The 20287-nt window shown below is 42.4% G+C and overlaps 1 protein-coding gene across 1 annotated transcript; it reads left to right on the top strand.

Annotated features, from left to right (window-relative positions):
• Nucleotides 1-11852: 11852 nt before the first annotated feature.
• Nucleotides 11853-13625, top strand: LOC124460806. The gene is made up of 2 exons (XM_047012392.1): nt 11853-12317; nt 12996-13625. The coding sequence occupies exons 1-2, from the start codon at nt 11853-11855 to the stop codon at nt 13623-13625; spliced, it is 1095 nt and encodes a 364-aa protein (XP_046868348.1).
• Nucleotides 13626-20287: the final 6662 nt, after the last annotated feature.

Genomic DNA, 20287 nt, shown 5'->3' with positions numbered 1-20287 from the left:
ACACCTGTACTTGGGGCGCTTCAATTCTAAGTGAGCTTACTTGCTTTCTCAGATGTTCGAGTTCGGCGTGAATCTCGCTTCTTATGCGTTGTTCTTGTGCGTTAAGCGCGGTGCTGACTGCGCTCTCTATTATAGCTTTTAACGTTTGTGGATCCATTTCTGTTTGATCGAGTGCCTGAGGCCTAGATTGTACTATAATATCTTCGTCGCTATCAGATTCTTTTTTAATGTCCCTATAGGACCAACTCATTGGGAGTTGTCTAACACAGTGTCTTAGCGAATTCAATCTAACAATATAACCGCACTCATTCAAACTCACAATTAAATTCAATACAAATTAGTTACAAATTCAATAGAAATTACTCACAAGATCACTTTTATTTTTTTATTATTATTTTTATATTTGTTTGGTTTCAAATTTTACGTATTATAATTTGTCTTTATTTTTTCCGAACAGTCACTTACATGTTGGTAGGGTGTGGATTCTTAGAGGGTAATCCAATTCCGGTTGGGCGCCAATTAGGATGCTAGGTCCGTCCACTGGTTCCTGTTGAGGTTTACTGTTGACAGGATCCAACTTATGAGATGATTTAGGTTGATTAGGATGAGATACGATTAAGTTTCTGAGTCACCGTCCTTGTGGATCAGCAATATATTAACGATTATAAATTGTGTTACGGCAAAGTGCCGGAGTTATATGTCTTTATTGTTAAAGGGTTATACAAACACTGAACTGTTGAAGAAAATAAAAGAGAACTAAACCTAAGTACATAAATTGGAATATGAATCTAAAGCTAAATACATAAGTGGGAATATGAATCTAAAGCTAAGTACATAAGAAGTAAATATGTAAGGCGTATGGTCATGCTATGAGCTCTTGGTCAGACGCAGTGTCAGCGTATTTATGCTTATGTGGAATCGACGTTGCAGCTGCACAGATTCATCTAAGACTTAGTGCGGGGGCAGTTCGCTAGATTGTTTGTTAACTTACATATATATATATTTTAGCTTTTCCCTCATAATACTCATCAAAGTCCCTGCACGGTCGCCATCTGTAAGGAATCTCTGGCTGGGGTACAAATCTCAGTCTCCAAAGTCCCGTTTACAGAAAAATTTATTTGATCTGAAGACCTTGAAGAGTGTTTATGCCCAACGGGCAACACAAGGGTTAAGGGAGGCGGGAGCTTTCACCTCGCGCGGCTCTCCCGATGATGCCATTCGCTCTCCCTACGAAAAGAACTCCCCACACTTCGATCCAACCGGGGCTCGGTTCCCCGCTCTTAGTTTAGCTAGAGTTAGTTGAAATTGATTAGTGCATAAAATATATAGTGAAGAGGAATTGCTGCGCAACCCAATCCAAATCAAATTAAAATTACTTTCGAGCAAATTTCCTGATTCTAATTCTTTTTTCCTTCTCAAAGGAGAGAAATTTTTGGTCCCCAATTTTTTTCATACATATATATGTGTCCAGTACATAAGGCGCCATGTTTGTTCGCCTATTTCCAATATATATTTTTTCGCAATTTCTAAAAAATATTAACACACATGTACCTATGTATGTATTGAAACAAATCTACGAAATTCAAAGTGATCTCCTACATATGTAAATGCACGCAGAGTGTGTGAATGTGATATAATTATAAATTAAAAAATTTTATCCAGAGCTAAATTAAATCCAAAAAAAAAAAAGGTTTTTGTGCAAATACAGTCCACTCCTGGGAATAGTGTGTGCGCGAAGTGAAAAGTGGTTCCAACGAAGAGAAAAAAATTTTCAATACATGTCAATAAAGATTTAAAAAAAAAAAAAAAATGAACCACCCTCTCACATATAAAGGCCACACTTACGCATTTCTTGTGTCCCGCGACACCCTATAAAGTTGCGGCATATCAGCTAGACACATCACAAGAAATATAAAAATTATTACTTTGTATATAGAAATCCGATCCATTCACACCTCTGCATACTTCCATTCCATATTTTCATATTTAAAAAAAAAAAAATAAATAAATATGTTGAGGAACCAATTGTCATTTAACTTATATTCCTATACGCAGCAAGGCAAAGACTCATGAATGATCTTGCACATCTCACAATGCTTTTGTTTTTGTATTTTCTCTTAAGTTTTCTAGAATATACTGGCGTCAGTCTGGTATGCTCTGTCTCTGTCACTCTCGATAAACCTATATGACCTACGTAGTTACGTAAGAATTGAAAATTTAGTAATAAGCAAGCAAACGAACGATCAAGACGTGTTCTGGCAGTGGCAGACACAGTTCAGTAACATTGAAGAAAAAATAAAGTTAAGTTCTTATGAGATATTAAACACAGTGGTTTATTGTTCATCATAATTTGGTCCTTCGAGCCGGATCGTTGGGCATTGTTTGTTTGTTACTCATTCCTTAATAATTTGTTGCAACGTGGTTGCAATAAATTGTTAACCTCAAAGTTAGTAGTCGATAGTTCTGGCCTACCATCGAATAGGCAATCGCGTGCTTATTGGAAAAAGCGCGGACAAACGGTGGCGCCACTCGCATATCGGTATCTGTTATCGATATAATCGACGAGACCGTGGGGGAACACATCTCTAGGAGAAACACGCGTCTTGAAATTTTTGGTCCACACAAGCAGTGGAGATTTCTTGGTATTTCATCATGGAGGAAATGAAAACATTTATAAAGGCCAGAGGAAGATTGAAGACAACCATTACCCGCATATATGGATATGCAGAGAATCCTGCACAGGATGCCGACGTCTTCACAATTGACACCAAATTGGAAACTTTGTCCAATGCGTGGAACGAGTTCGTGAAGTCTGGCGACGAATTGGCCAAATACGACAAACTAGAGGGTTATGTGGACCCTACCGAAGACTTCGAGATATACGAGGAGAAATATGAAATAGCAAATGCCCGCCTTAAGGCTTTACGAGCTGCCTTGGCTACGTCTGGCAAGTTGGAAGAAATCGGCGCGGCTGGTAACGATGGTTCGCTCTTCCAAGGAATTCTGCAACAAATGCAGAATCAACAGCAACAACTACAACTCCAGATGCAGCGTCAAATGGAACTCCAGATGCAGGGTCAAATGGAACACCAGCAGCGTCAAATGGAACTCCAGATGCAGAGTCAAATGGAACACCAGCAACGTCAAATGGAACACCAGCAACGGCAAATGGAGCAGCAGCAACTATTGGTTGAGAGATTGCTCTCGCCACAGCAATCTTCGTCAGGCTCACAGTCGGTTGCAACACCGGCAACAAGAGATTGGGAGTTACCGAAAATCAACATCAAGCCCTTCGGTGGAGATTACAAGGAATGGCATGCCTTTAAAGACCTGTTTGAGAGTACCATTCACGGAAAGACAACCTTGACGAATATCCAAAAGTTTCATCACCTGAAGTCATGCGTCATAGGAGAAGCAGCGATACTCATCCAGCATTTGCCCGTAGTGGATGCAAATTACGAAGCTGCATGGAAATCATTAAGTGATCGATATGAAAAGCCCCGTTACTTGGTGAATTTACTGATAGACACATTCACCGCCTTGCCAAAAGCTGTTGGGCAAAACTCATCATCGCTACGCGCTCTGACTTGCGGAGCCAGTGATGTTATTCGGTCTTTAGACGCTTCTGGACAAACGGGCCGTGACTGTTGGCTCATATACTTGCTCATCAACAAGGTTGATGAGGCTACCCGACGTGAATGGATCGACAAAAGCCAGGATATTGAAAATCCTACCATTGAAGAGTTGCTCAAGTTTTTGGACTCACGATGCGATCGCCTTGAGCTCAGTCAAGTTGTCGATCATGTAGCGAGCAAACCGAGGGATGAAAAAGGAAAAAGGCAAGCACGCACCATGCTTGCCATTACAGGTAATTGTATGAAATGTCATAGTACTGAGCACATACTGTCGGCTTGTCCTCAATTCCAGAGCTTGACTGTCAAGCAACGTTACACCTTTGCGAAGGAGAAACATATGTGTTTTAATTGTTTGAGAACTGGACATGGAGTAAGCGCTTGTGGCTCGAAGTCTTCTTGCAAGTATTGCAAGCGCCGCCATCATTCTATGCTGCATTCTGAAGGCCATTCTACACAGCAAAATAGCTCAGAGCAGCACCAAGGCAACTCAGGCCAGGTTTCTGAGGAGTCACCAGCGGCATCAGCGATAGCAATGATGAATGTTACCAGACCCAGTAAGCCAAATGGCCAACGAAGAAGCACTCTACCTACTGCATTGGTACACGTCCGAAATTCTCAAGGAGCCTTGCTGACGTGCCGTATTTTATTGGATAGCGCCTCAGACTTGTCATTCATTTCGGAACGGTGCGTACAGACGTTGGGGCTTGCACGTTCGCCATTTCGAGTTGCCACATCGGGCATCTCAGACGTCAAGGCGGGAATAACCAGAGGTTTCTGCTCTCTTCAGATGATGTCTCGTGTGTCGAGTCATTGCATCGATATTAAAGCTCACATTTTAGGAAAGATCACCTCACCATTGGCACGTGAAAACATTGATGCTTCATCACTGTCGGTATTTAATGGATACCAAATGGCTGACCCTGACTTCATAACTAACGCCTCAATCGACATTTTGCTGGACAATGATTGCATTTGGTTAGTTCTCACCGGAGAGAAGTTATGCGATGGTCAAGGGCACCCTATTGCAGTTAACACCATATTTGGATGGGTAATCACATCGGTATACACTTCAAGATTGCAAACATCATCTACGTCATTGCTGACTACGGTTAATATAGATGGACTACTGCAAAGATTTTGGGAACTAGAGGAAGTTCCATCACATACAACTGTAAACGAAGAGGATGAAAGGGTCGAAACGCACTTCCGGCGTACCCACAACCGCAACTCGAATGGAAGATACATAGTCGATTTGCCCTTCAAGGAACCAAACCCACAATTTGCGGATACATTTCAAGGAGCGAGATCGCGTTTTCTCGCAGTCGAGCGTCGTCTAATGAAGGACTCCAGCTTGAAGTTAAAATATACTCAGTTTATGAGAGAGTATATCCAGCTGGGTCACATGAAGGAAGTAGCTGCAGACGAAGACACAAACGTATGTAAGAAGTCATTCTATTTGCCACACCATCCAGTCATAGGTGCCAAGCTGCGGGTGGTGTTCGATGGATCATTTCAAGATCGGGATGGACGATCTCTTAACGACGCACTTCACATTGGCCCATGTATACAACGCAACCTCTTCAACGTTTGTCTGCGTTTTCGAATGCACAGATTCGTATTTTCTGCGGACATCGTCAAAATGTTCAGACAGATTTTAGTGGCCCCTGAACATCAGAATTTTCAACGAATCCTTTGGAGAGAAGACCCTGAGGAACCATTGAAGCATTACAAGTTGACCACAGTCACCTATGGCACGGCATGTGCACCGTTTCTGGCAGTTAGAGTGCTGGAACAACTGGCAACTGATCACGAATACGAGTTTCCAAGGGCGGCTAGGATACTTTTGGATGATTTCTACGTCGATGACGTACTGACAGGAGCCATGAACGAACAAGAACTGGTCGACATTAAGGAAGAGCTGATACTCCTTATGTCACGGGCACAATTGGAGCTAAGCAAATGGGTCTCGAATAGTAAACGAATTGCCAGCAACGAGGGAAATGAAATCGATTTCTCAAAGATGGCAGCAAAGGTGCTTGGGCTGCATTGGCGTCCTGGAGAAGACGTCCTAACATATAAGGTTTCATTATCGGAACATATGGCTTGTACGAAGCGACAAGTGCTGTCTGACACGGCACGCATCTTTGACCCACTCGGCATCTTGGCGCCAGTGGTGATCAAGTTTCAAATTCTGCTCCAAGAATTATGGCTGCTTAATCTGGATTGGGACTCGGAACTGCCAACGAAGCAAGCGCACTTATGGCAAACATTCAGAAAGGACATTTTCACGTTAAGGAACTTGAAGATACCACGATTTGTAGACAATCAACCCGATGACATCGAACTGCATGGATTTTCAGATGCTTCGTTAAAGGCTTACTCTGCTGTCATTTACAACCGTGTGACACACTTAGATGGAAGCATCGGAGTGGCACTCATTGGTGCTAAAACAAGAGTGTCACCATTAAAGCAGAAGTCGTTGCCACGATTGGAACTTTGCGGAGCTCTACTATTTGCTCGTTTATTCCAAGCAGTAAGGTCTGGTCTGCGCCAGAAGGTTGTTAAGATACACGCATGGACCGATTCTACAATCGTTTTGTCATGGCTTTCGCATCAATCCTGTAAACTTAAAACATTTGTTGCCAACCGAACGGCAGAAATACTAGAGATCATACCACGACTGTACACTATACTCAGAGACAATGAATAGACCAACCAACCAACTTGCTGCTCAATTCTCAAGCCAGCAGCAGAACTTGAGTTCAAAACCAAAATCTTGACAACCATTTCCAAGGATATTGAGGATTCCCCATTTGAGGTACTACTCGGAAGGACATCATCTTGGATCAGACTGGTTCGAGTGGTCGCATATGTATTCCGCTTCGTTCATCGAATCCGATCAAGCAAGTCTAAATATTCAGGACCTCGAAAGTTCGATGAAATCACCAGAGCAAGGAAGTTTTGAATACGGCAGGCACAAAATCAATTCAATGACGATAGACAGCTGCTTTTTAGGAAGCAATCTGTGGAGCGACGATCAATTTTAAGCAAACTATCTCCCTTCGTTGACGAAGATGGAATTGTACGTGTGGTTGGACGTTTGGAAAGGTCGCAATTGCCTGCAGATGCCAAGCATCCAGTAGTTTTGCCGAAACAACATCGCCTTGTGGAATTGCTGCTGAAACATGAGCATAAGGTCAATCTTCATCCAGGAGTTTCAGCAATGTTTTTAATAATTCGCCAGAAATATTGGATCATTGGCGCACGTAATCTTATTCGACGTATCACACATGAGTGTTTAAACTGTTTTAGACAGCGCCATCACACAGCAAATCAGTTTATGGCCAATTTACCGGCTGTTCGAGTGCGACAAGTCTTTCCATTTGAGCATACTGGATGCGATTATGCTGGACCTATCTTGTTGAAGGTTCACAAGGGACGAAACCCCAGGAAGGAAAAGGGCTACATTTGCCTGTTTGTATGTATGGTTACTTCAGCTCTTCATCTGGAGCTGGCCACTGATCTCAGCACCGACACATTCTTGGCGGAATTAAAACGTTTTATGGCTCGTCGTGGGAAATGCTCCCAAATGTATAGCGATAACGAACGTAACTTTGTTGGCGCAAAACGTGCACTAGACGAAATGGTACAGCTTCTCGCTTCACGCGAGCACAATGACGTCGTTTCCAAAGCGCTTGCGGATCAAGGTATCAAATGGAATTTTATTCCTCCATATTCACCACACTGGGGTTGTAAGTGGGAGTCGGCAGTACGCTCGGTTAAGCTGCATTTGCGACGTGTAATAGGAACCAACGTCCTCACCTTTGAGCAGATGCACACACTGCTCTCGCAAATAGAATCTGTCGTTAATTCGCGACCATTGTGCACAGGATCGGATACTGAAATTGCCTACCTGTCACCGGCACATCGCAGAGCCGCCGACAGATTGCTGACTCCGCGCCTCGTGGCTCTTCTTGGAGAGGTCACTCAGCGTGGGCATGGTGGTGTCGGGTGTCCCATGCGCATCCGGTCTAAGTGCGCCCTCAGCATAACTTGTGTTGCGCGTGTTAACTTACATACGTGCATAAGTCCCGCTTAACTGCAGTATACAAGCACAGTTGCAAGCTCATGTGCCAAAGACCTGCACAAAGCAAACGACCAAACGTAGCTGTGCTGTATACCCTAGGTTGGCAGGCACTTTGTGGGGTATATATGTTGAAGGGTCACGTTGAGGGAAAGATCGAATAATATTTAATTATTAAAAATTTGTGTTCCGCGCTCTTTTCTATTCTGAAAATTTGAATTCCCAAATCTTCCAATCGTTTCCAAGACGTGACTGGCGATTTTATACCGATTCCAAAGCGTTCCAATTCGTATCTTGGGTTTTTTTTTTAATTCCAAAATTTTCCAATCGTTTTCAAGTCGTGACTGGTTATTTTATTCCGATTCCAAAACGTTCCAAGTTGTATCTTTGGTTATACATATATTTGAGTACCAAAGTGTTCCACACGATCCAAGTCGTACCTTTAGGTTTTGTGTTTCAACTCCTGGGGTTTTTGGCAGCGTTCCAGGTTATCCCAACTCGTTTTATGGTTTTTTTAAAATCAATTTCAAGGCGTTTCAAATCCGTTCCTTTAGTGGTTTGGTAGTGTTCCATGTTTTCCCAAACGTTCCAGTTTGTGTTTTTCGCTCATTTTCAAGCCGTGCCAAACCAGCTCACTACTTTATAACCGCCATTCCGTGGGGTTATGAGCACGAGCCCGCCAAAAAACGAGAAAGAGGCTAAGAACACTGCGGCCACGAACAAATCCTCAATTGCTGCTCCAAGTCAGCGTCAGAGAAGTACCAGCCCTACTACTCCTCCTTCATGAGCATTTCAGACCCACTCTAGTCCATTAGCTCTCACGTTCGCACCATTAAGCACGACCTTTCAGCAAGCCACGTCAGAACCACTACGAGCAAGCCCAAAAAAGGTCAAATCATTGGTACCACTTCCACAGATTGTGGTAACCGCCCCTCGGTAACTCGGTCCGAATCCAAAAGGGTTTTAGTTGCTTCCACCATGGCTTTGAAGAAGTTTGTCTCCATTAGCGTTAAACTAATTCTTTTTCAGTTCAGTCGACACCCACGTCACTTCATTGTCTGAGGTCAGGGTATTTACGCTCCAAGTCCGTCGTGATCGAGTTCAAGCGTTGTGGGAAAAGGTCGAGCAGGAATATGAGAAATGCGAGGCACTGCCAGATAGTAAAGACGATAGCTCTGAAGATTTAGCCATCCAAGCTAAATATGACAAATGCTATCAAGTTTACGAGCCATACACGGCTCGATTAAACGAGCTTATCCACGAAGCGTCTGCTCCTACTCCCCCGAACCGTCATGGGTCTACCTCTGCACCAGCAGAACGAGGCTGTCGATTGCCACCCATTGACACAGAAGTCTTTACGGGAGATTACCTAAAGTGGCCTACGTTCCGCTGAAACCATGTCCTAGCGAAAACGAGGGGTGAAGCCAAACTCATTGTAGCCAAATTCCCGCTTACAAATGATGGTTTTGAGACGGCATGGAATGCACTCAAACAGCGTTTCGAAAATAAGCGACTTATCGTGAACAACCAATTTCGAGAACTTCTTGACCTGCCTCAAATTTCCAATGAGTCCGGAAAAGCATTACAAGATCATCAGAATGCTCTGCAGTCATCCATTCGTGCTTTTGAGCACTGTGGCGTGCCAGTCACCACTTGGGGGGGCATGTTCGTATTTTTGTGTTCATCAAATTGCCGAAGAACACCCGTTCACTGTGGGAACAATCTCTGGGAGATAAGACTGCCATTCCAGAGTGGAAAACGTTGGACGATTTCCTCACCGAGCGGTTTCGTACGCTCGAAGCGGTTGAAAATACAACTGCAATGGCTATTTCAGTTCCCACATCGAAACCTCCGCGAAATTAGCTTCCAGCCACCCGAAAGGCTAATACATTTGAAGCCAAGGTGACCACCAAACCAAAATACTGTGATCTCTGTATGAAGGAGAATCACCCGGTGCGTCGATGTCCCCGCTTCCTTCAGATGCCGGTGCCAAAGAGGGTGGCATACATAAAGAAAAAGTCCCTTTGTCTAAACTGTTTCGCAGGAGGGCATCAAGTAAAAGATTGCCCGAGTCAGCACAATTGCTTCACGTGCAAGGGGCGTCACAATACGCTCTTGCACAAGGATGCCCGACCAGAGAATAGTCCAACGCCGGTCCCAGCGCAGCCCAGTTCTCACAATATTGTCCGGACATACTTTACCTCTGAGGCAAGGGCCTCACGAGATAAGTTGCTAATTATAGCCATCGTGGACTTTTGGCACAAGGGCACTACTTATCCTTCACGGGCCCGGACCCGGCATTGGAAACCAATTTTATATCCGACAGACTGTTCCGGCTCATGAAGTTACCATTCCAAACTGTCAGGGCCGAAGTGACAGGCATTAACGGAAAGGTCAAAAAAACCTTGAAGGTCTCACACATAAGCATTCGGTCATCCCATGGACCTCCAGTCCAGATAGAGATAGAAGCTTTTGTCTTGTCCCAAGTTGCTGATGATTTGCCGTCATGTACAATAGCCCAAGCCACACTGGAAGGAATGCCCAATATTCCTCTAGCCGACCTCTCCTTAAGATTAAAGGCGAAGATCGATCTGCTTCTTGGCATTGATGTCATACCAGCGGTGACCCTTTCCGGCATCCAGACCGAAGTGTGCGGATCTTTAATGGCTCAAGAGACGAGATTCGGTTGGGTCATTTCAGGCTCGTTGCAAGGGGTTCCCGTTAGTTCGTGTGCCGCGTTCACCACGAGAGTCGGTGTTAGCAGAGAGGAAGCACTTAAAACTCTTCTCAAGGTTTTTGGAGGTGGACGATTAACGGTTTGACCGGTAGAAGATTCTGATTCCTATTGCGAGCTCAATTTCCAGAAGACCACAAGAAGATACATGGTCTCACTTCCGTTTCGAGACCCAACCAACATCAACCTCGGTCACTCCAGACCAGGGGCATTGGCTCAGTTCCTAAAATATGAAAGCCGTCTTCTAAAAAATATTCCGGCAAAAACTGAGTATGACGCCGTCATCCAAGAATATTTGGACTTGGCCATATGCGTCAGGTGCCATTTGACGGCAGTAATAACAATTTTTATTTGCCACACCATGCAGTTTTCAAGCCGGACAGCACCACAACAAAAGTACGGGTAGTCTTTAACGCCTCTAGCAAGTCCACAAACGGAGTAAGTCTCAACGACATACTTTACCCTGGTCCGGTACTTCAGTCCTATCTCAGTACTCAGATTCTCAAGTGGCGTTTTTTCCGAGTAGTTTTCAATGCCGACATCACAAATATGTACCGCCAAATTACGGTCGATCCAATCTATACGCCATTTCCGAAACAAAGAGGGACAACTTGGTGATTACGAGCTTAATACCGTCACGTTTGGCATTAACTGTGCTCCGTTCTTAGCCATCCGAGTACTTCAGCAACTCGCAAATGATGTACAATCCAAATTTCCTTTGGCTAGCGATATTATCAAGTTACATATAGGACTTGATAATGTCGATGATGCCCTGGCAGGGGCTCACAATGAAGCAACCGCAATCGCAATGGTCAATGAACTTCAAGACGCTCTTGGTTCAGCTTTCCTTTGCGCAAGTGGACATCGAATGTGAAGAGCGTGCTCAGTTGCATCCCAAAGTGTCATTTGCTGAATGCTGATTTCCTCGATATCGAAGAGGCTAGCACAGCAAAAACACTTGGAATCCGATGGATAGGGACTACGGATGAGTTTTATTTTGTCATCTCACCCCAAGATATCAAGTCAGCTTATACTAAGCGACAAGTCCTCGGGCAGATCGCCAAGTTATTCGATCCCGCTGGCTCCATTTGTAATTCAAGCCAAGTTGTTTATGCAAGAACTTTGGCTACAAGAGCTAGGGTGGGATGATCAATTGCCCAGTGAACTCCATCACAGGTGGCAGGATTTTACAAAGAGCTACTCCTTCCTTGACCAGATCCGAATTCCGCGGTGTCCCAGTTAAGACGGTTTCATTGCCCCGCCTTGAATTATGCGGAGCCACGCTTCTAGCTGAAATGGCAGCTGCAGTTTTTCCACAACTTCCAGTTAATAATGCTGAGGCATTTTATTGGTCAGATTATACCGTCGTACTGTCGTGGTTAAATAAGCCACCCTGCACATGGACAACGTTTGTCGCAAATCGGGTAGCCAAATTGTGACGGCAACAAATAGCTCCCCATGGAATCACGTCCGTTCAGAAGACAATCCAGCAGATCTCCCTAGCCGCGGCCTGAGTGCGCAGAAACTTGTACACAAGGATTTTTGGTGGCACGGCCCACTATGGCTACGGGAACCACAAGAGTCCTGGCGGCGATCGACACCACTCCCACTAGGCACTACGTTGGAGAAGCGGGTAGTGAAGGTCCACGTCGCGATCGCTAAGCCAGCCAACGAGATACTGTCTCGTTTTTCCAATCTGGCACGTGCCTTACGAGTGGTAGCATATGTGGTCCGTTTCGGCAGAAAGTGTCGTAAACTTCCAAACGACTACTCCGGGAAGGTGACCTCTAGCGAAATCAATCAAGTACTCCAGACGTTGATCCGAGTCACTCAGCGTGATCGGGAAGTACCCGACGGAACATCGGTGTCTACAGCAGAAGAAATCTCTGCCCACGTCTAGCACCATTCTCAACTTGAATCCTTTCATTGACGCATCAGGTGTGATACGAGCTTCTGGGCGCGTGCAACAAGCAGCGGCTCTTAGTTACGATGAGCGTAACCCCATTCTGTTGCCAGTAGTAAGTCCATTGTCCCGGCTGTTGGTGCTTTTCACCCTTAAGATCTCTATCCATGGGGGCAGTCAACTGGTAGTCCGTCTTCACCGACAGAGATACTGGATTCCAAGACTGCGGAATCTAGTCAAATCGGTGGTCAATTCGTGCAACGTCTGTGTGATTTACAAAAGAAGGCTGCTAATGGGCACCCTTCCGTCCCAGCGAACTACTTTCCCACATCCTTTCACGACCACCGGGATAGATTTCGCAGCTCCTTTCGACCTCAAGAGTTTCACCAGCCGCGCTTGCCGCATATCAAAGGGATATGTGTGTGTCTTTGTTTGCTTTTCCACCAAAGCCATTCACCTTGAGGCAACTTCGGATTTAAGTACAGAAGCATTTCTGGCAGCATTCGCTCGCTTTGTATCGAGGCAAGGGTGTCCCCAGCAAGTGCAGTCCGACAACGGAAAAAACTTCGTAGGTACATCCAGAGTGCTTGAAAAAGATTTCCTAAGGTCTACCCAGCAGAAAATCTTATTCCACTACAGCCACCAGAATCTGTCCTGGCATTTCATCCCTCCCGGGGCACCACACATGGAGGGTTGTGGGAGGGTGGAGTTAAGAGTTTTAAAACTCTGTTCTACAAGGCCACCTCCAACCAAAAGTATACTTTTGAAGAGTTCTCTACGCTGCTGGCTAAGGTAGAGGCTTGTTTGAACTCGCGGCCGATTTCTCCTATGTCGGAAGACCCCAACGATTCTCTAGCTTTGACCTCAGGCCATTTCCTAGTGGGCGGTCCATTGCTATCCGTGACGGAACCTGAAATCAAGGATCAGGATCCGTCTATCATTAACCGGTGGCAGCGTCTGAAGGCTGTGAGTCAGCATTTCTGCTTCCGATGGAAAGATGAGTATCTGAAGGAGGTACATAAGCGCAATAAGTGGCGATTCCCTTCTAAAAATCTTGAAGTGGGCGATCTGGTGGTACTCAAAGACGACAATCTTCCATTTAATGAATGGCGTCTCAGGCGAATCCACCAAGCATACCCTGGCAGTGACGGCAATGTCCGCGTCGTCGAACTGCGTACCGCTCGCGGTATTGTGAAGCGTCCAGTCGCAAAGCTGATCTTTCTTCCTCCAGAAGAAAGAATTCAAACTCATTACGTAAAGCTACAGTAGCGTGCAGCATTTGGTCCTTCCTCCCAATTAAGAACGCCGAGATGCCAGTAGTAATATGTGTATTCTATAGTCCTACATTAATCCGCTTTCTTCATTATTTGTCCCGGCAGCTTCCTGAATCAATCTATATCCCGTTTCCATGGCTCCGAGACCACGTTCAGTACAGGCATCGAAGGAGGAGCGCAGAGTTTCGCGAGGAACTGAGTCCTTCCGTTGCCGAGTCTGTCGCGGAATCCATCCTCTGAAGCGATGCCGTCGCTTCCTGCGGCTGAACGTGGAGAAGAGGATGAGGGCAGTGCTTGCAAAGAAGTACTGCGCCAACTGCTTGGCCCACCAACACTCCGGAGGAAGCTGCTTGAGCGGTGATAGGTGCCGAATATGCAAGGAGGACCACCACGCAGTCTTTGGCTGGACCCTGTCTGGAGCGTGCCATTAGAATGCCTGGGTCTTGCACTCCTGCAAGGGGGGGAGCATGTTTATGCCCAAACGGGCAACACAAGAGTTAAGGGAGGCGGGAGCTTTCACCTCGCGCCGCTCTCCCTATGATGCCCATCGCTCTCCCCACAAAAGAACTCCCCACACTTCTCTCCAAGCGGGTCTTGGTGCCCTGCTCTTAATTAAGCTAGGTTTAGTGTCAAAACTTACAAGTGAATAAACAGAACATTGAAGTAAGATTGCTGCATTACCAAATTTCTTGAAGGAAGACAATTTGAAGGAAAAATTCATTTAGCTGCCTACTTAGCAAATTCAACCCCCCTACGGAAACAATCCTGATCAAGAATATATATACTTTGTGGGGTCTGAGATGCTTCCTTCTGCCTGTTACATACATTTTGGCGACTTTAATATACCATTTCACCCTAAGGGTGTATGGTATAAAAATCAAAGATATATACCCTTGCAGTCCTTGGCAATAATATCTTTAAATAATATCTTGAAATTTCTTTCCCAGCGACTCATATCATCAACCTTTAAAAATTGTACTCGTTTTACTAATGTTTTTTTCTTCCATCATTCCCTAAGCAAAGCACGTCACGCATACACATACAGTTTATGTAGCGTTGCGTCTGTGTGTGTATGCATGTGCTCTCTTGATTTGATAATGACGTAGTAGGCAGCAAGCAGCGCTGCGGGCGTGGCTGAACCAATTTTTATTGACTGTAACTTGTGTTCTATTTATCCGATCAGATTCAAATTTTGGATCTGATTATATCTTATATCGAATACTATGATAATAGTATTTCATGGGGATACTCAATTTTTATGAAAATGTTTCTTCTAGAGCTATATGACGTAGAGGTCCGATCCTGACAATTTTCATACTTTATCTTACCCGGGTAATAAAAAACCCAAAAAAAAAATTTCATCCCGATAGCTCTTAAGACGGCTGAGTAAAACGCATACGCACCGACGGACGGACGGACATGGCTTTATCGACTCAGCTTCTCATGCTGATCAAGAATATATATACTTTATGGGGTCGGCAACGTCTCCTTCTATGCGTTAAAACATCTGACCAATTTTATAATACCCTCTGCAAGGGTATAAAAAACCTCTTATTGTTAGTACAACACTTTTCATTAGTATTTATTATTTGATTTAGCACCTGATTGAACGTATGTATTAGAGACCTGCACGAGTACATTCGAAACGGAAAACGAAATCCCTCTACACTTTCGGAACTCGTTTTCACACTTACTCGTATTTGTAAATCGATTATATCAAGCATCTCAAACGAACGAATGAGTTTAAACGAGCAGGGCATACCGAAAAATCCGGTAAAGCAAATCCGAGCATATCGAGAAGCAAATACCGAAAATCGAACCGAGTACTAGGTACTGTTCAAATGTCTTGCTCGTTCTCGGTATACCGAGTTGTGAAGCAAGTACCTGACAGCAGACTCAATGTCTATAATATGAAACATCTGAAAATAAATTCATTTTATAAAAATATTTACAGTATTTAATAAAAATAAAAACATGATTTTATTATAAATTTACAATAATATCTAACGTACACAGATGAATATTAAACTAATTTTAAAAAGTACTCTTAGTATGTACATATATACATACATACAATTTTTTACAAATTGATACTAAAAAAGACAGCACAGTTAGTTAGTTTTACACATAAATATCAACAATCATAAACTTAATTTAAGCAGACTTACATTATTCGAATTATTTGCAGATTTTCTTTGCTGTTTATTTTTGTACGCACAAAAAAAAAGATACACACTTTGCAACTACTCCAGTGAGATTAAAACAAAACCGAAATTAAAGTATGACCATACTCACGAGTACTTGGAAGTACCAAGTAACTTGAAAGAGAGTATTCATTTGTTTCGTTTGTAGTCTTTTTTTGTGTTCGGCTTGCTTTGATTTTGTTTTTGTTGTTCACTTATACATTCGAAACACAAAACTTCGAGACTTTTCATCTCGTTTCATTCGTTCCGAAGCAATATTATCAAACCAAATATAGGACAATTTGTAAGTATTTGAAAGACTGAGGCAAATGAGTGTATTCGTGCAGGACTCTAGTACGTATGTATTTCTTTCTCTCGACAATTTAAATTTCAAGACTGCCAACATGCCTAAAATATGAAAATTTAAATTTTTCTAAAAATTCCTTCTTTTTATACCATACACCCATAGGGTGAAATGGTATATTAAAGTCGCCAAAATGTATGTAACAGGCAGAAGGAAGCATCTCCGACCCCACAAAGTATATATATTCTTGATCAGGATCAACAACCGAGTCGATCTAGCCATGTCCGTCTGTTCCGTCCGTCCGATGAACACCTAGATCTCGGAGACTGTAAGAGCTAGAGCCACCAAATTTGGTATGTAGACTCATGTAGTATGTAGAGTGATCAAGTTTATTTCAAATTTTTTGCCACGCCCTTTTCAGCCCCCGCAATTTTAAAAAAAGCGTTTATCTCAAAAACTATTCCAGCTAGAGACACCATATTTGGTATGTATATTCGCTTAGTAAATGCACACATTTTGAATGTATAAAAATTTTGCCACGCCCTTTTCCACCCGCGTAATTGAAAAAAACTTGATTATCTCCCGTATTTTTTTTACCTTATGATCAAATTTGGCACACTTAAATTTTAATACTAATATCTAGCAAATACCAAATTTGATCAAAATCGGACAAAAAACAGTCGAGTTGTGCATATAAACGTTTTCCATAAGGCCGGAGTTGGCCGTTGGCTGGTGGGGGCGCTAGGGTGCTCGTATTGAGTGAGCGAGATACTAAGATATGCTTGTAAAAAGCATGTGAAAATGCATTTGTTTAATAAAGTTGAAAATATTTGCTTTACTGGTGTATGGTATACCTAAGTCGGCGAGACGACTTACTTACTTCATTTTTTAACTAACTTGCGCGTTTACATAACACTGTACTTACATTTATTTTCGTGCAAAAACTACCATCAATCACTAAAAGAAAACTTTTCACCTTTACTTCAAAATTAAATTTAAGACTTTTTCAAAAAAAAAAATATCAAAGAAGCTAAGATCGGCTATGCCGAAGTTTATATACCCTTGCAGTCCTTGGTAATAATAATTTTACATGTTCAAAATTTGTTTTCTGCAACTCAATTCATCAATATACAAACAAAACAATTTTACTCTCTATTTTACAATTATTTTACAATCACATATGTAAATTTCATAGCATACTCCGATTTTTTATGAAAATGTTTCTTCTAGTTCTTCGTGAGCTATATGATATAGTGGTCCGATCCTGATGGTTTTCATACTTTATCTTACCCGGGTAATAAAAAACACCGAAAATCAGCCCGATAGCTCTTAAGACGGCTGAGTAAAACGTATTCGCATAGACGGACGGACAGACGACATGGCTATATCAACTCAGCTTCTCATGCTGATCAAGAATATATATACTTTATGGGGTCGGAAACGTCTCCTTCTGTGCGTTACAAACATCTGACCAATTTTATAATACCCTCTGCAAGGGTATAATTAGTTTTCACTTTTATTTCAATTAATTTATGTCCGCACTACATGAAGTTAACTTGAAAAAGCAAAGTCATTCCCATGGGGGCCGACATACTTGGATAAATTTCTAATTGTTGAGTCCTCTTTGGACCCTCTATTCACCTTGATTACCCTAAACTTCCCTGATCCAAACTATAGAGGAGCCTAGGTGGCCCCAAAAAAGCTAAGAGAAAGTAATTGATAGTCCATTGGAAAATTTAAAGAAAATTTTCTGATCACAAAAAAACGAATCTCGACACCGCAGTTATTGGTTTTTAAGTTTTACATAGTAAAGTAACATTCTTTTAGTTAGTATAAAGCTAATTAACAATACAATCAGCGCAGGCAGTGCAAGCAGTGAAAACAGGTTACTATCCGAAATTTCTATCGCTTTTAGGGTTATTAAAATGTGTTTCATATCGTTTTAGTTATAATCAAAAATCATTCCTACTCCTATTTTGTTCTTTTTAAATTAAAACGGTTACAAGCACTACTAAAATTTCGGGATCTGATGTTAAATATCCTATACTATCACATTAGTAAATTTCATACTCCAACTACTTCACCTACTTTTCGTATGTGACTGTATGGTAGGTATGGTAGGTATAGTATGAAAATCTCTCCGATCCGAGAGATTTTCATACTTGATTTGACCCAGGTAATAAAAAGCAATGGTATAATTAATACATATATATCTAGATTGATTGTGTCCGCCAAGGCCTACAGGGATTTTTAGCAATTTCCTTCGCTGGTGGTGCCCTTACTATTTCCGCTCGATGGTGGTGCACAATTGGAGAAATGGTTACCTTTCGGCTGGTAGGCGTCAAGGCTACAAGTTAACAGTGTTTAGAACACCTGTCAGCAGCTGTTAACATGAGGGCTACTATATTGTGTGTGTGTTCCGTAAGGTCCGATTATCGGCTGATGAAGAGAGGTGGAGATGTTAACAAAAGTGGCTGTGTTTATCCCACGGACCCTTTTCAAACCAATTGTATATATGCTGTGAGGAACATTATATGTATGTAATAATAATGTACCACACAACAAACAAGCGATAACCGATCGAACCAAATCGAAGCAAATGATTTACGGTCAAACATGGCCGATCGAACCACACGCAACCGCTGGCGATTTCGTACAAGCGGGAAGATGAGTGGGAGGCGTAACACAAGAAATCGGCTACACCCAAAAAACGAAAGCGCGAGTGAGACGAATCTTGAGGGCATTGGCCCAGTGCTGCCAGATGCATGTATTTTTACATAAATACATGTATTTCACGCCTTTATCTTGTAAAACTTGTAAACGTCCTCAAAATTCATGTTTTTTGTGTATAGAAATTGCAAATATTAAAAATTTTATATTTTTAATTTGGAATTTCGAAAAAATTTATTTATTGATTAAGTTAATTTGAACGGCTCTCATAAGCATTAAAAATATGGTAGCGCCTTTACCAGCTGTGCTTGAGATTTTCGATAAATTAACACTGATACTTATCAGTATTGAATTTCCAAAGTCAGGCATCATTTATATTGGTGACGATTTTCGCGTAAATTTTTAATAAAATTATCATGGAAGTCTCTTCAAGCAGTGACAGCGAAGAGGAAAAGCGAAACGCACCTTTTAACAAAAAAAGAAAGTTATACGAAGCAAAATATTCGCTTTCGTGGGAAAAAAATTGACAAATATGCCGCTTGGATACAAAAAAGCGGGAAAGGGTGCTTCTTCTTCCATTGTAAGGTTTGCAATGTTGATTTAAAGGCGGTACCGGTAAGAGGGTTTTGGAACCACTTACTTTGTTCTAAACATAAGAACAATATCAAAAGTATGTATTGCGTGCATTATTTGTTGTGTTGTGTTTGTGATGTCATAACTGTTTTTTCAATGTTTACATATACATATGTACTTATGTGATGTCCCCTAACCTCTCTAAATTAACTTAACTGATTGTAGATGCGTGTTAACTTCTTAACATTTATTCAGGTTGTGAATAAGTTTCATTGGATTTGCAGGTGAACATTAACATCAATGTTGCCAGAAACGGCAAACAAAATTTTTCAAGATAAAGTTAAAGGCGGAGAAATACAAATGGCTTTATTTTTGGCCAAAAATAATCTTCCCTTTACTTTAGCCGATGATTTAAAACATCTAATTCAAACTGGCACTGTTGCCAGCGATTCCGAAATCGCTCCAGAATTGACGTTTGGACGGACCAAAGCTCATGCTATAATAACGCATATTACTGGAAAAGTTTCCGAAGACCAAGTTGGAGAGCGGCTACAAAAAATAAATTTTCACTTATTGTGGATAAAAGCACCGACAGATCAACAACAAAACATTTCGCTATGATTGCAAGAACTGCAGTTAACTTTAAGGTCCAAGATAGCTTTTTTGGTTTGATCAGTGTGACTGATACCACTGCCACTACTTTACATAATATTACCAAAAAATATTTCGAGGAAAGGAACATACCTTACAAGGAAAACATGATTGGATTCGCTGCAGATGGAACTAATTCTATGTTTGGACAGCACCATTCGTTGAGCAAATTGCTTAAACAAGACGTGCCAAATATGTTTCTTATGAAGTGTATATGCCATTCGTTTCCCCTATGCGCTTCATATGCGTGTAAAAATTACCCCGCAGTGTAGAAGA

This window comes from Drosophila willistoni, unplaced genomic scaffold (genome assembly GCF_018902025.1).
Source record: "Drosophila willistoni isolate 14030-0811.24 unplaced genomic scaffold, UCI_dwil_1.1 Seg117, whole genome shotgun sequence".
Lineage (NCBI taxonomy): Eukaryota > Metazoa > Arthropoda > Insecta > Diptera > Drosophilidae > Drosophila > Drosophila willistoni.
Note: the sequence above shows the minus strand (reverse complement) of the source record. Positions and strands in the feature narration are given on the sequence as shown.

Coding starts and splice junctions, on each gene's coding strand:
- LOC124460806 (XM_047012392.1), top strand. CDS start 11,853: ATGGACAACGTTTGTCGCAAATCGGGTAGCCAAATTGTGACGGCAACA. Junction 12,318..12,995: donor AAGTACCCGACGGAACATCG/GTGTCTACAGCA, acceptor ATTCCACTACAG/CCACCAGAATCTGTCCTGGC.